The sequence below is a fragment of the Chelmon rostratus genome, chromosome 22 (genome assembly GCF_017976325.1).
Source record: "Chelmon rostratus isolate fCheRos1 chromosome 22, fCheRos1.pri, whole genome shotgun sequence".
Classification (NCBI taxonomy): Eukaryota; Metazoa; Chordata; class Actinopteri; order Chaetodontiformes; family Chaetodontidae; genus Chelmon; species Chelmon rostratus.
Window position 1 is genome coordinate 10,882,266 of NC_055679.1, and position 16,259 is coordinate 10,898,524.

The 16,259-nt window shown below is 43.0% G+C and overlaps 1 protein-coding gene across 2 annotated transcripts in view; it reads right to left on the minus strand.

Moving 5' to 3' along the window:
- Positions 1–16,259, minus strand: part of wnt5b (wingless-type MMTV integration site family, member 5b) — an 82,278-nt gene that overhangs the window by 11,867 nt on the left and 54,152 nt on the right. For both annotated transcript variants that reach the window (XM_041963523.1, XM_041963524.1), the window contains 3 exons: positions 1,552–1,715; positions 376–463; positions 43–202 (listed from right to left, as the gene is read on the minus strand). In XM_041963523.1, the coding sequence (XP_041819457.1) occupies positions 43–202; positions 376–463; positions 1,552–1,667 (364 nt within the window). In that variant the 5' untranslated portion in view covers positions 1,668–1,715. The remainder of the gene's footprint in view (positions 1–42; positions 203–375; positions 464–1,551; positions 1,716–16,259) is intronic.

The window sequence follows — 16,259 nt, forward strand, 5'->3', positions numbered from 1 at the left end:
TCCTTGAGCTGTTCCTGATCTCTCATCAGACAGGGGACTCACCGATCTGCATGACCCGTCCAAACACAGACGTGTTGTCCACAGTGCTGCAGTTCCACCTCCTCTGCCTGAACTGGTACTGGCACTCCTTGATGCCAGTCTTGGCTCCGTCTCCGATGTAGACCATGTGGTCCTGGTACAGCTGGCACAGCTTCCTCTGGCCCTGCAAACCGCACAGCGGCGCAGGAGAGATTAGCAGAGATTAGCACGTTAATAATTTGATACTTAAATGATCCCTGTGGGGAAATTCTCCCTTTTATCTATTTCCTCAGAGGCAGGGTGCCTTTTTTGGCGATGCCATAGAGGCACAAAACCCCCAAAATAACAGAGAGTTACCTGAGAGAGACCAGACAGCTGACTGCAGAGAGGCTGAGCTCCGATGATGTACATTTCTGGCCGCTGGATCGGGGTCAGAGCTAGTGACCTGTGAGACAGAGGCCATATTTAGTCTAAATTCAAACCAGTAAACTCTATCTGTTAAGCTCAGAGAGAAGCGGCAGGATTTCTGTGATCTACGACTGCCTCTGAGAGGAGGTCGGCGCTGCGGAGGACAAAGTTCAGACACAAGTTTATTAGTACGACTGGCCTATAAAGTGCAGATAAATAGACTCCTCTGGTGTTCATCACTGCTAACACTCTCCTCGTGTTTCCTTTCCAGCCCTTTTTTCTACAGTTTGAATCACTTTTGTGTCAATAAAAATGACAAACTGTGCTCATACACAGCAAACATGACTGGGTGTGACAGAGGTGTGCCCTTCCATGGCCATAAAGGCTCTCAAAATGAAGGGGAATCAAAACTGTGTGAAGATGGATCCCACCTTAAGAGCCATAGGAAGGTCTGTGTTACCAAGTTATCACATGTTTTATAATAAAAGAATTTATGAAATTACGGCGGGATTTGAGCTACAGGGGTCTTGTCTTTTGACCGTGTTTGCATGGCTGAGTGTGCGATTGAAGGGCAAACTGTCCCATCTATTCTGATTCCGCATAAACTGACAGATGCACCCACGAACCTGCACACACCCTCCACCACATCGCCCCAAAAGGATCTCAATAGCATTGTCGCATTGTGTAAGTCAAGCACAAGTGTGGCCTATAGGCGCAGCAGCAGGCCGCCATGCAGCACCATTTGGGGCTAAGCCAGGGTAAATATTGTGACAGAGCCTTCACATTTGTTCCATTCACTGTTAGTGCTCTACCACACGACTGGAACATCACCCCCAAAACACACACACAGACACAAGAGGCAACACAAAGTCTATAGTTTGCATTTTTTTCCATTTGTCATCTTATCAACAGCAGTAAAGAGAAAAGATATGAAGGATACGATGAGAAAAGAAACTTTTGAAAACACGTTTTAAAGCTGGTATCAAACGTTTTAGAGCAAAAAAAAAATCTGTCAGCAGTGGCTCTCCAGGGTCATAGTTCACATGCTTCTAACGCGCACGCACCACTGAACATATCCTTCAAAAAAGAAATCAATGCGCCACCAGTGATCAGTCAGTCACTCACCACCATGAGTTGGCATCCACCAGCAGCAGTTGGGAGCTGCAGGCGAGGAAGGCGGCTGCCAGCAGCAGATGTCGCACCGCACCGGCTCGCCTTCTCCGGACAGGCCTGTTGTCCATGGTCCGCCGCGTCACCGCCTCACAGCCGGCGCTGGGCAAAGTGCTCCGCTGTTGAGATATGGGCAAAATGAATGAAAAATAAGGAGGCGTTCTGCTCAGTCCTGCCGGGTGATTGGGTCTGGACCCAAAGTCCAACTCACGTGTGTTCTGTGTTTTTGCCCCAGTTTTCTTTTAGTGCGCTTGTCTTTTCCTTCCAGCCTTTACAACCATAAGAACGAAACTGCCATTAAAATAGGACGAAAAACCAAAAAAGGTAGTTTCCACGTAGCTTCGCTGTGGTCGAGAGTCGATAGCTGGTCCGAGATTACAGCAGAATTTCCCCCAAAAGGTCAGAGGCTGCCTGTGAATCAAGTCAAAGTCGTGCGTAAAGTGGTTTGGTATCTGGGTTTTTAGCAAAGTACAATGCTATTTCTCCCTTATCTTAAAAATAAAATAAAACTATGATGTGAACACTGATTCCACTGCTGTCTTGGTGAAAGATTAACACGATTAATACGTTAATTGACCAGCAAAGCGACTGTTCCTTTCCCTTCCTGTCCCCTCACGGCCGCTCCACATCTCTCTCTTTCTCTTTAGCCTACACTCCTCCTCTTCTCACCCCGACTTCACCTCAGCACCCTCCCTCCCTCACTGGCCATGCATTGCGCGCGCATGTGCGTGCGCAGGGTTCATCAAATGGGTATTGGACGCGTCAATGTTGAGCTAAAAGAGTGGAAGCACCTGCTATGTTGCGTTCAAATGCTTGGGATGTGAAGTGGGCGAAATCAGTGGGGAATTAGTCACTGTGCCGTCCATCATTTCTGACAAGTGATCAATTAATGATGCTGCTTTTTGGGACATATTTATGTTTGCACGTGCAGTCAAATGGGTAAAATATGGACAGGAGAGTGTTTCAAAGTATAAAATCTCGAACTATAATAGATGAGAGGAATGGGACTGGGCCTTACACATAAAGGACAATGTGGAGAGACACTGGAGTTCCAACAATGAGTGATGGGGGTTGAACGTTTTGCAAAACCTGAATCAACCTCCAAAAAAAAAAAAAAGTTCACGCGCGTCAAATTCCTTTTATTGGCTGAAGTGAATGATTTGTTTGAATAAAAGGTGAGTGCTTCCAAATCGTCTAATCCCCTCTCCTTTGGTCTGAGAAAATAAAAGGCAACACACCACAACCCCCGCCCTGCTTCCACACACACACACATTTACGCACGAACACACACACACACACACACACACACACACACACACACAGAGAGAGAGAGAGAGAGAGAGACGGTCAGGAGTCCTGAAAAGTCCGGCAGTAAAGAAAAGGCGTGTTGAAGCGAGCGCTCCTCAATTCATATCCCGGTCAAAGACAAACTGAGCTGGGTCGGTGGGCGGTGAACCTGCGGAGGAACAGGCTCTTTGATCTGACTCAGTGCTTCTCAAAAGAGTGCGTCCACAACCAAAGGTGGACGCAGGGGGAGATCTGACCGGGGCCTCAAAAATTGGAGAAATTGGACTCCGAGGTTCCAAAAACACCCATCAATAAAAGCATTATACGATTATTAGTTTAAGTATAGCCTGTTTAGACCAATAAGAACAAAAAAAGCCACCAAGAAGGTCGTCAAGTTCAATAATAACCAAAGAAATCAATATTACGTCAAATTACGCAGTTATCGCTTTAATTTGCTCTGAATCGCTCCTGAAATATCCTGTTTATTTAGTTCATTGTGTTCAGACAAATGCCTGAATAATACACCCGTTTTGCCTTTCATTGATGCATATTTTGCGTGCGTAGAAACCTGGTCAGATGGAAAATAAAAGTATATTTAAGCGGGTTCTGCATTGTTTCTCACGGACAAAAGTCCCTCTGCTTTTATTCTGTTATATTTTCTCATTCACATTCTGTTCAAACGCGTCTTTCTGTGGGTGTTTCTCGCAGTGGAGAGTCGGATGTCCCTCGTCTCTGCATGATAAAAGACCCGCAGCAACAGAGACAGCGCACCTTTCATCTCTCGGGGCCCCTAAACGTCCTCTCTCACACACATACACACACACACGAACGCACGCACGCACGCAAGTACGCACACACAGCACTGTGAAGTGATCTAACTGGCTGCTTACAATATACATCTGATTGATATTCTGCTGTGGGCGGGTCAAAGTCAGGTTGAGCGAGTGAATAAACAATGACACAATGAGACAGGACACATATTGGGAAACAGGGAGGTAATTATAATATGTGACACCACTAAAACTGGTCCAACCGATCACTCAGTAAGTGACCCCGAGGCTGAATGGAATGACTCATATGTTGGTTTCTTCTTCTCGCCGTCTACAGTGGACTCCGTTCAGAGGAGGTGATGCGTCCTGTGCTGCTCCAGCAAATGCTGACAAGTTACTACGACAACATCGCCCTCATCTGGTAAAAAACATTGACGTCTCCCAACATAATTTACTCAGGTAGATTCAAGATTCAAGAGTCTTTATTGTCATTGAGCATGACATGTCAATGAAATTTACATTGCAACCCCCATGTTAGAAATAAGATAATAAGAAAGATAAGAAAAATTAGAAAGAATAAAATTAAGAGAACTACAATAAAATAAACCAACATGCAATAAAAATATTCGTGAATGCAATTAAAAATATACCAGAATGAAAATATACTAAGGCAATAAAAATATACTAAAAAATAAACAATAAAATATACCAGTGAAATGTGCCAACTGCACTTAAGTACCATTTTGAGGTACTTTATTTGAGTATTTCCATCCTGTTACTTTACAATTCTAGTCCAGTACATTTCAGAGGAAAATATTGGCCTTTTTACTCCACTGCATTCACTTGATATCTTGACTTACTTTGCAGATTTAGATTATTAATACGCATAAAATAAATCAGATAGTAAATTATGATATATACTATGATCATGGTTATACCCAGCAGTATATAAAGCTATCAGCTGCAACATTAAAGTGATGAACTCCAGTAATATATGTGGTTCTGAAATGGGCCATTCTGCATAATGAGTACTTTTACTTTCAGTACTTAATACATTTACAGTATTATTTTGAATGCAGGACTTTCATGCTGTAGTACTGCTACTTTTACTTCAGTCAAAGCTCTGAATGCTTGTTCCTGAAAATACTGTTCAAGATTAAACCAGTAGTTCCAACCTTGAGAGCTCTTAATCCCAAAGAGGTAAAATAATCAAGATTTCTTAAGATTAGAGACAAAAGATTGTGTAGCAGAACTTTGTTTTTCTTCTTTTCCACCACATTAATCATTTCATGGCCCCACAGATTCATTTTGTGACCTACCGGAGGGGCCCAACCCTTAGATTTCGAAGCACTGGACTAAACTGTAGAGTAGTAAAACTAGTTCCACCTCGGTGAGCAACAACTGCAAAAACTTACTTAAATGATGCATCAGTAACAATCTAATAAAGTCATATATAATACTAATGCATGTGTCACAGAGGCTATTTTTCTGCAGCACTTTTACTTTGATTCTTTAAATACATTCTGCAGCTCTCCTTCTGTACTTTACTTAAATATGTGCTGATTACAAATACAAGTCCAGAACAGAAATCTGAACAGAAATAAACACCTAAGTGTGTATTTCTTCACTAGTCTGAAAGAGGACATGTTATGGGAGCAAAACAGCGCAAAATCTCAAAACTGACCAGTGGATGAAAAAATGATGCTTTTGCGTGTGTTGTTGGGCCTTAAGGGACCTGTGCATGAACAGAGCCAGTCTCACCAGAGTCTCTGCAGTGCTGCACAATAGAGGGCACTGTCGCACATTTAACAACAGGGCTGCTGCTGATTTGTCTGTAATTATCATGAGTCACTGCCGTGTCCCGGCCTTTCATTATGATGGACATTTCAGCTGCTGCTAAACAGGACATTGACCAAGGAGCCAAGGAGGGTTACGCTGCTGTGATACAAGATCCGACAGAACGAAACACTGAACGCTGAGCTGAAAGGTGTTTGATCACAAGCTTTTTAACATCCAGTGTTGAATTTTCAACATCCTGGTGTCTTTAACTGTGGTTGAGGACAGAAGTCTGCCTGGTCTTCATGTGATGGACAAAGTTCCTCATTTTGAGTACCAAATTAATGTTTGAGGACAATGGTGGAAGAAGTACTCAGGTCCTTCAATTAAAAGGTACTACCTCGTTTGCATATCTAAACATAAAACTTTAGAAAACTTGAAATAGAAAAAAAATATTGTTTTCATGTAAATAATCAACTGGGGAAGCTTCATGGTGACAGAAATTTGTACCAAATTCACCTGCAGTGTCTTTTTTGTGTCTAAAAGTATATGGAATTTTACAATGCATATATTAATAGGTGATTTTCTCAAAATGAGTGTTTTCACACACTCTGAGCCAGAAATCTCCACTTCTGGAGCACCTAAACACACCAAACTTCCCACTTTTACGTCTATCTACTATATTCTGAAGGGCTTTACAGAGATGTTTGTTCATAGATCATTCCATAGATTTATGGAACATTTACTTCTTAAAAACAAGGCAAAACAATTGATTTGATGTCTGCTGACAGTACTTTCTGATTTATGGAGTGATAAAAATTCCCACTCTAAATACCATCGAGTCTAAAATGTCAATAAAATGAGGGAGGAATTTGGAAGCTGGCTTTATCCAATGTTCATTTCTGTTCTGGAAACACTAGCAAATTAGTGCATATTTAATCATAAAAGCCACATTTGCATGTCTAAACATAACATTTCAGAAAACTTGCAATACCAAATATAATGTCTGTCTGATGTAAGTAATCAGTTGTGGGAGATTCATGGTGATATCTATCAGTTAAAACCTTTTACCCTATTTACCTGTAGAGTTTTGCATTAAGTTTATAAAGGATACAGTTTCCAATATTCTATCTTATTAAAATTCCTGTTTATACTGTTGATGTTTTCACATTCCCAGATGATCTGTATTTTGGTTGAGACATCTAAGAGCCAAATTTGAATAAATAGGTTTCTCCTCCTGAGGACTCAGCTAATTAAAACACACTGGTTGTCCCATCATTCGGGAACTAAAGAGAAACAGGCCAGCAGCTTATTCTGGGACGCGACCCAGGGCCTCAGAAATACTGGACTGCAGCAGCCACGCTGCTCTGGTTAGCCGGTTTTAACTGACAAACTTGTGATGTGCCTGTTGAAACACAAGGAGGAGCAGTTCAGCCACAGTACGCTCCTCAGCTGAAAGGAGGAGGGGGTAAATGAGGCAGGGAGGGGTGAGGACACGGAGACAAAACTTGGACCAAGAGAGATGAAGAAAGAAGGAGGTGGGAGCGAAAGCAGGGAGGCTGAAAGAGAGAGGGAGTGTCCAAGTAATGGATACACAGAGACAGAGAGAGAGAAATAGAGGCAGCGAGAGAGGACTTGTCCCTGGAGGATATGAGCAATAGCCATGCAACAGGGAGCAATGCCTGAGAAAGTCGGCAGCTCCTCTCTGGATTAACGGCAGCCTCACTTTTTATTGCCTACAGTGCCAGACTACAGCGAGCGCACCAGCCAGCTCTGTCCTGCAGGGACACCAGCTGCGGTGGGCTGATGAGCTCTGAGCCGAGCCCCGTGGAAGCTGCTCCAGCCAAAATGCTGAATATCAATTTCTGGAAATGACTGTCACTTATAAAAAAAATTGATCACCCTCGAGTGAAAAAGACATAAAAGGAAGCGTAGTGAAGTAACAGGAGGAATCATGCTAATTTTTTCTAAAACGCTGACATTTTCATGCAGAATTAGGATGATTTAGATGCGGCGAGTTCACCACTTTTATGGTACCTGCTCGTGGCAGATTTTACAGGAAGGATTAAACTTGTATACCAGATCAGGGGCTGGTTTCTCTGAAGGACGTGACATACAAAGATGCATCATTCACGCCAAACCTGAGCCGCCTCTAAATGGGACATTCAGACGTTCACCCAGTTCTCTGCAACTTCTAGGCAACAATTTTCTAGCTTGTCAAAATTCAGTCCCCTTCTTAAAAACAGGAGTGGTGGAGGAAGGATTCAGATCTTTTACTGCAGCAGAAGCAGCAATACTGCATCATGAAAATACACTAAATTCAGAAAAATGGCCCCTGCGACTGTTAAACTATTATGCATTTTATTATAACAGATGCATTAAAGTGTAAATAGCATTTTACTGATTTAGTTGGTCAAGGTAGAGCTGATATACTAATAATCTTATATAGTGTTGGGTAGTTTAATGTATGGTAACAGACTGTATTAAATTAAGCTCATGCTGTGTGTTGTGTGTAAAACCCGGATCAGCAAAGTAACTACAGCTGTCACATATCAAATAAAAAGTACAACATTTGCTTACTATGAAGAAAAATAGAGTACTCACAGTACAAGTACCACAGATTTGTCCTAAGTGAGTATACGTACGTTCCACCACTGCCAACACACTGTAAGAAGGAGTGGTAAATATCTCAAAACTAATTCAACACATACTGTATAATCCATAGTCATTCCCATACTGCAAACCAAGCCAAAACACATTCTCCCTGCTTAATAAAGGGTTTATAGTGGCTTTTATTCTGAAATACACTCTTTAAATCTATCGTTTGCTCTCTGTGGTGTCAGTGACAGCAATAAATACATTTTCATGTCAGCCATCTCACCACTTCTCGTAAAAAAAAAAAAAAATGTACACGCCAACTTGACGCAGACATACGGACGCGTTTGTGAGAACCAAAGAGCTCCAAACTACAAAGGCGACCACGACGGCGGCTCTACCTGCTCGCCGTGCTACAGACGCGCCTCTCTCTCCGTGTCTTTGTCTCCCTTCCTTCACTCCTTTTTTCCAAAAACACACATATGTACACACACATGTGGGGCAAACAAGCTGGCAAACGCAGCTGGCTGCGGGGAAATTTACTGCTCGTATCACACACACACACACACACACACACACACACCCATGGGGGAAATGCAGTGGGACTTGGAAGCAGCTGAGAGGGGCTTTGGAGAGGCCTCGTGGTTTTACATGTGTGTCTTTGTGTTTTTCTGCTTACATGTTACGACAGCTCCTCCTCCTCCCTCCCTTCCCCTTCTTGCGTCCCCCGTCTCCGTCACGCTCGCTCTCCCCTCTCCTCTTTCACCCCCCCCCCCCTCCCTGATTCTGTCCATCTCCTCCCTTCTTCCCTCCATCCATCCTTCTGTCAGCTGGCAGAAGATGAGTCATGCCTCTAGCTGGGAGGCTAAAACTCTCCCCCTCTCTCTAAATATATCTTCTCTATACTTCTCCTCCCCAGTCTTTCTGTGTCTCTTTCTCCCTCCTTCTCCCAGCCTCTCTCCCTCTCTCCCCGCTCTGTATCGCCATCTGTTTCTCCACGTCTATCGGCTTTGTTCTGTCGCTCTTTCCTCCCTCGGTTTCTCTCTGTCAGTCTGAAAGTCAGATTCATCAGCCATTTATGCCTCTATCTTCCTCTTCTCTCTCTCCAGCAGGGCGCCCAGCTGTTCTCACACTCCCTCGTCTCTTTACCGGGATGATGTGAAAACACACTCTCTTCTTCACTCTCCCCATTTATTGTACATACACTAACTTGTAATATGTCTGTTTGTTCATGCAGTCCACAGTGTGTCTTGTATGTCTGGTGTCATATTGCACTACGCCACCAAAGGCCTATATTAATATATTGTGTGCATATAGTGGCTACACATATATTTATGCTTTCTTATCTTAGCTTGCTGCGGTATTTACAGTATATTGAGAGACACTGATATTCCTCCTATATGTGAACATACTGCCAATATAATGGATTCAGATAAAGTCATCAGATCTATAATGTAAAGCAAAGGATATTGTCACTGTGTAATGCAAATGTGCCCAATTTAGCTTATACTCATGATGTAACTCAAAATTAAGCATGTTTTTCACTAAAACAACTCGCTAATGTCATTTCCCCATACGGTAGATGGTGTAAAGTTATCTTATAAACCTACGCTAATGCAATACACTACGCTAAGCTAAAGCCAGTTAGCATGTACTGCCAAGCTAACTTGTTAATAGGCATGGGCACTAAGCTAATGGTGTGTTAAACTCTTCTATATCATTTTCAAAGTTTCTTTTTAGTCGGTTGCTTTAAAAACAACAGCAACAGGCGACGTTACTGAGGAGGAGTGAGTGGGAAAACACCAAACTTCTGGTGAGTTTCAGTGTGTTTGCTTCTGGTTTTACTTTGTGGAAACCGACACATTCAACATGCTAAAGTGTAGTGAAGTCATTGAACTATGATTGGCTAGACTGATTTGTCAATTGAAAATTCATAACCACAATGTTTTTTCATCTGGTTGAAGAATATAGTGGGATTCTAAACTAATAAATTGGCCCAGACCAGCCATGTTTGGCACCTCGGAGGACATAAAGCAGCTAAGAGATCTCTGGCTGGCCTCGTTTGGCACTGGACTGGAACCCTGGGAGAGGCTGAATCCCTGATCAGGAAGCCCAGGGAGAAGCCACTGAGGCTGGGCTGGATGCCCCGATTTCCCCCTGGTGCCCTGGAGCTCTGCTGGTCAAACTACACTGGTCTCCTGATCCCTTCCCTGGAGAAATTAACACACACACACACACACACACACTGGTGAATACAACATATGGAGATCCATCCTCCTGTCTTTCCACAACTCTCACTATTTCCCAACTTTTGGTGACTTTCCCTGAATTCAGATTTTATATTGATGACATCAATAAAATGCAGAGCGCCTACATTTGGACTTATGCATCTGGTTGGGGAACGCAGCCGATGAGTAAGAAAGAAAATTCTGACAGCACATTCAGCCACTGATGAGTAATCTTTCCCTTGATGGTTTGCCCACTTGCTGCTGTTTGTGCATTTCATTCAGCGTTGTCGATATTTCATTGGTTTTTCTGTGAAACGTCTAACAGGAGTTATGACTCAGTCTTGTCTTGGTCATGGGCGCTGGTCTCACATAGCTTCATCCAGACTTTTGAAACAGTCAATGTTTTTTGTGAGTACAGTTGAGACAGGATTAGGCTACTGAAATTGCTAATATGTCTCCCAAGATAAATCACACAAGAAAAGAGTTGGGGAGTTGTGATCCAGCCCACACTGCAACAGTTAATAACGCCTTAAAATGCAACTTATTCCACTCTGTCTGATGATATCACATATACAGTCAACTCTGTATCTTCATTTAAGCTACAAGACGTTTGTGAATCATTCAAACCGAATGAGAATTTTTACGGCATCACCAGTCAATCAAACAGAGATGTTCCAGTTGATTCTTATTTTTAAACATTTCCACAAATCTCACGCCGACACATTTGGTATCTTTGGAAATTGGAAGCGTGGGTTTGTCATGACTTGTAGGTCGGTGGGGTTGACGAGGTAGATTTCCAGTGGTGTGGTCAGCCAATCGATACAGTCTCACCTGGATCTGAAAGGAAGTTGCCTGATTTTTAAGTTTTCCAAAATAAAGTTTGTATTACTAATTGATTTACTGTTTTAAATGTACAGGCCTTCAACAACATCAGAGGAAATCACACTCTTTGCATATTTCTGTATCAATCCCCAGTGGTGAATTGCAACTACATACATTTACTCAAGTACTGTAGTTTGAGGTACTTGCACTTTACTTGAGAATTTACATTTTATGCAACTCCTTACTTTATCCCTCACCTCAGTGCTAAATACTGAACTTTTTTTCTCCACTGCATTTGTCTGGCTGCTTTAGTTACTTTTCAGATCACAATTTTTCACACCCTTCCCGTCCTGTGAAAAGCACGTATCTCCAAATTGAATATTACTGAGAAACTGAAGGATTAAGTGTTCCTTCGTGGTTGAGGGAAATGTTCCTGCTCCTAAAGATAAATAAACTATATTAAAAAACTGGCACAAAGCTGAAAGCAATTCTGTTTTCTGAGCTAGAGATGCGTCTTTCTCACGGTACAGCAACAATGAATTTTTGCCCACAATTCGTGCATACTTTTACTTAAGTAAGGTTTTAATTGCAGGACTTATACCTGTAGTAAAGTAATTTCACAGGGTGGTATTGCTACTTTTACTAAAGTAAAGGGTCTGAATACTTCTTCCAACACTGCCTCACAAGCTTTAATTGAAATCAAATGCATACTCCTGAGTGAATCACGAGGGTATGACACAGGTGACACCCAAACAACAGAGTGAGAACTTAAAACAGACGCTGATTACATCCCTGAATTATACTTTGTCTTGGGAGAGGACTCAACCATTGTTTCTTTCAGACTTGACCGCTCTTGGGCTCACACTTTGAACTCGATTGAAGGGATCTAGCTGACGACTCACGCGTGTCCACATCAAAAAGCTGCCTTGTGCAATTTCTAAGATAGAAAAATGAGCTGTTTTCCACCTTCGCGGTTTCCTGCACAAACACAGACAAACCAGCCAGATAAACACACACACACACACACAACAATATGCGGCCCATTCATGCCAACAGATGACAGAGCGCGTTGAGAAAATGCCAAAATGCTGACTGCTGAGGGAGAGAGAGAGCACGCGGCTGAAAAATCTTCTATGTCAGACTGCAGAGCTGGCAGAAAAGAAAAGCATTGTTGAGGACACACACATTCACACCTAGGCTGCCTGTGTGGTGCAAGAACTGGAGCAGGGCGGCAGTGCATAGCACACACACACAGCCTGTGAGGCGTTTTGGCGAGACGGTAGCACAGACGAGCTGTCAGAGAGCGGGAAGGGAAAGTGAATGAAAAGGAAGGAAGAGAAAGAAGAAGAATAGAGGCAGAGATAGATGGAGAGAGAGATGCACAGCGAGGAGGAGGCTTGCATCTCCTGGCAGTGACCTCCTGTTGTGCCGAGTTGTGTTCTCCCTCTGTGCACACCTGCTCGCCTCCTTCTTTTTACCTCCATCATCTCTTTTCTTCTTTTCAGCGGCATTTTCTCTTCTGTCTCTCATACTGTCTTTTCTTTTTAGCCAGCTTATACCTCACCGTTCATTTTAAGTGAGAAAAGGGGGGAAGACGGGGTGGAAGAGAGTGAGATAGAGGCTAAAGCTGTATACTGACACAAATATGCATCAATGACGCCTTGTGGGACACCCTGCAAACTTTACCATGTGCATTTTATTTGGATGGTGGTGTTTTAATATCTTTACTGTTACACAACGAGGTTTCACTTAAGCCTGCAGCTAACAGACTCAGCTGCTCTGAAAGAGCCATTTTGTTGGGCTAAAGCTAAAGTTACCAACATTCCCTATATGTTATGTCTTCATAATAAAAAGTCAACACCAAGATATGACCGGTAGAAAAGTTATAAACCTGTTGTTCTGCCGCCCTCTGGCAATACAGAAGTATCTTCTGCCTCTCGCCTTGCAAGGCAGCTGGATATGTGAGATCACGAGATCATGTGAGCCGCGAATCCCTCTTGCCAGTCTTCAAGTTATGTGCTTATGTGCCGAAACCACAGTTTTTACCATTGTGTTTGTGCTCCTGTCTCTTAAGTTTCTGCAAACTGGTTTCAAAGGAAGCTATCCCGATCCTAACATAGAGGATGAGAGGCACAAAAGAGTGGAGAAACAATGAGACAGCAGGGAGAGAAAGTGGAGACTCTACACACACACACACGAACATGCAGGCCATGTTTCACTACTGTACAGGTGAAGCCCAGGTGAAGCAAGGAAACACCTGAAGGAGCATAAAAGATTCATCATTTATAGTGTACAGCGAGAGGGCATGTGCGCACAGACACACACACACACCTACACAAAAACAAAGTCTAAGAGTATCTCAGAGCATTGTTAACGTCTGCTTTCTTTCCCATTTATGTTTGTGTGTGTGTGTGTGTGTGTGTGGATGAGAGAGACAGAATCTACAGAGTCATGGTAATATCCACTCAGGAAGGTGTCGGCTTTCAGGAGGACATGTTGACACACGCCCATGTAACCCTGGCAACGAGCAATCGCTGCGGGTGCAGATGAAGCCCGTTGTCGAGGCGAGCAATTATCCAGTTAGAGCCCTTCCCTGAATCATCAGATGAAGACAACATACGCACGCACATCAGCACATGGTGGGTCACATGACCAGCAGAACGTTAGGAGAGGTTCTAGGCCAGTTTGGGGAGTTGACACACACAAACACACACACACCTGTGTACCAAATCTCACTCCTGACATCATGCTCACCTCTGTTTCAACATTTCTCGTCCTCTTTTCTCCCTTCCAGGACACTTTTCTAACCTCAATGTTAATATTCAGAAAACAGCATGTGGCTCTCCCCTCTGCTCCTCTCTCTCCCTCTCTCTACCGAGACACTCTCTAAAAATACTCTTCCTCCCTTTTCTCTGACCCATTCCTTATTTCCCCCCCTCTCGCTCCTCCTCTCCGTTCCCTCCACCAGCCAACCATCCATCCCTCTCTTTCTCCTCTCTCGCTCAGTGTGAGTGCTACTAGCTAGGGCCCAGCGGGTTTTCTAAGAGAGGTATGACACACCACAGCAGCACGCACGCACACACACACACACACATAGGTAGACATGCACATACACAGCTGTGATATGAGGCAGACAGAGGGAGGCAGGAAAACAGAAAAAAATGCATGCTGAGCAAGTACGTACACACACACACACACACAGAGGCAGGTCATGCAGAGAGAGACTCAGCTACTGCTGCTGAAGAGAAAGCCTGTGGCACACACATAGGCCTACCTCTCTCCCTCTTTTCAATGCATTTCTTCCTCTTTTGCCTTGTCATTCTCTCTTTTACTATTCTTGTCTGCTATCATCTCGCTGTACAGATAGAAAACAGCAACTCATGGTGTCGGCTGGCTCCTCAGACACACACTTTTGGCATCAAAGTTTGCTAATAACCTCAACACAGTCTAGATGGCAGCTTTAAAGCCACACTGACCGGGTTTCATTTCGGTTTTGGACCCGACCAGCATACATTTTGTGAAGGCAGCTGCTCACAGGGCCAAGAATCAGCGCGCAGTTTAGGTTTGACAGAACGTTCGGGTGAGGCAAATCGCATTATGGTTTATAACCAAGCCAGTTTTTGTCCCAGGAGGTTTGTCCTAGCAACTGAGCAGCCACGCTCACAGTTTAGCCACATTTAGCTGGGAGCCGCGGTTAATCTCCCACTCTTTTTATAACTCAAGGTGTTTGCACTATCATTATAAAGCTTGGTATTCATGTCAGGATCCCTATTTTGAAAATGCATGACACACTCTGCGCCCGAGTACCAAGGACGTAGGTGCTGGCAGCCACAGGGGACAGTGCAGTTAACTGCTTTGTTTTTGCCCTTGATGAAGTTACAGGATATAAGTTGAAAGCTCAGTGGGACATTAAAAATAGTCACCAGACAATGTTGGTTGATTTTGGATGCTTTATGTTTATGAATCAAGCATTTAAGCTGTTAATATATAATGTGTTAATAAAAATATTTAAAGCAGTGAAGCACCAAAGATTTGTTTGCTATTTACAGCTACAGCTTTCCATAATCAGACCCATGTGCAAAATTGTTTTTATGATCACCTGAAATACTGTAGAAATCCTGCTATATTGAGAGTCTATAAATAGGCCTTAATATTTTCTAATTACATTAAAAATAGCTGAAAATGATTGTAGGCTTCTAAGACCTTGTGAGATCTGCAATAAATGTCTTCATTAAAAAGTATTTTACAAGATAGCACAGATGCTAAATTGAACCACATATTGTTTCACTGATATTTTATTCATTAACGCATTAACATATTAATTATAATCATCATTCCTGTGATCCTGGAAAGTCTGGAGAGTCGTGATCATCAGAGTCCGTCCTCACCAGAAAAACAGCCATGTAGGTGGTCTTCGCAAGCAGGTTATTGCGATCTGTATTTACGTTTATTGCTAGGTGGTGACCTCTAGTGGTTGTGGTAGTTATGACTGGAACAGAGGAGACAGTCAGGGGACGTAGCATAAGGAGCAAGAAGGTCTGCATATGGAAGAAGCTGTTGTGGGTGGATGGGTCAAAACAAACACATGACTTTCTGCCTGCAGGCTGCTGTTCGTGTCCTGTGTGAAACCGAAAGTCACCACTGACCCATTTTAAGTACCGTAGTGTAGCTACGTTACATCGTGTGTGTCGCGGTGGTGTACTCATTCTAAACCATGATCGTTTCCTAAACCTGAAGTAGTTTTGGTGCCTAAACCGAAGCAACCTGCGACTGTTTCACACTCATGGCAGTCGACCTGTTCGGTCTTTTCAGTACAATGATGTGTTGGGTCATCACCCTCCAGCTAGAGAGATGTACTCTGATGTATGTTTATATGACACATGCAATGGCTGTCCCTCTTCTGATTACATAAGGGTAGCTACTCTGGTTCTGTAACTATGACTCTGTCTATTATACTGTAAATCTGGAATATTTGTCTTCTTAATGTTACTATTAATGTATATTTATGTACAAAACGGGAACTGTGAATTTTTTTCCTTATCTGTCAGGAATGGCCTTTCTTTTAATGGCCAGCATGAACAGCAAGCAAAAAATAAATAAATAAATAAATCACCTGGTTTTTGAGACAGATTTTGACAATCCTTCAGGAGAAGGAGAACAGAGAGGATGAGAGGGAGAAGCGGAG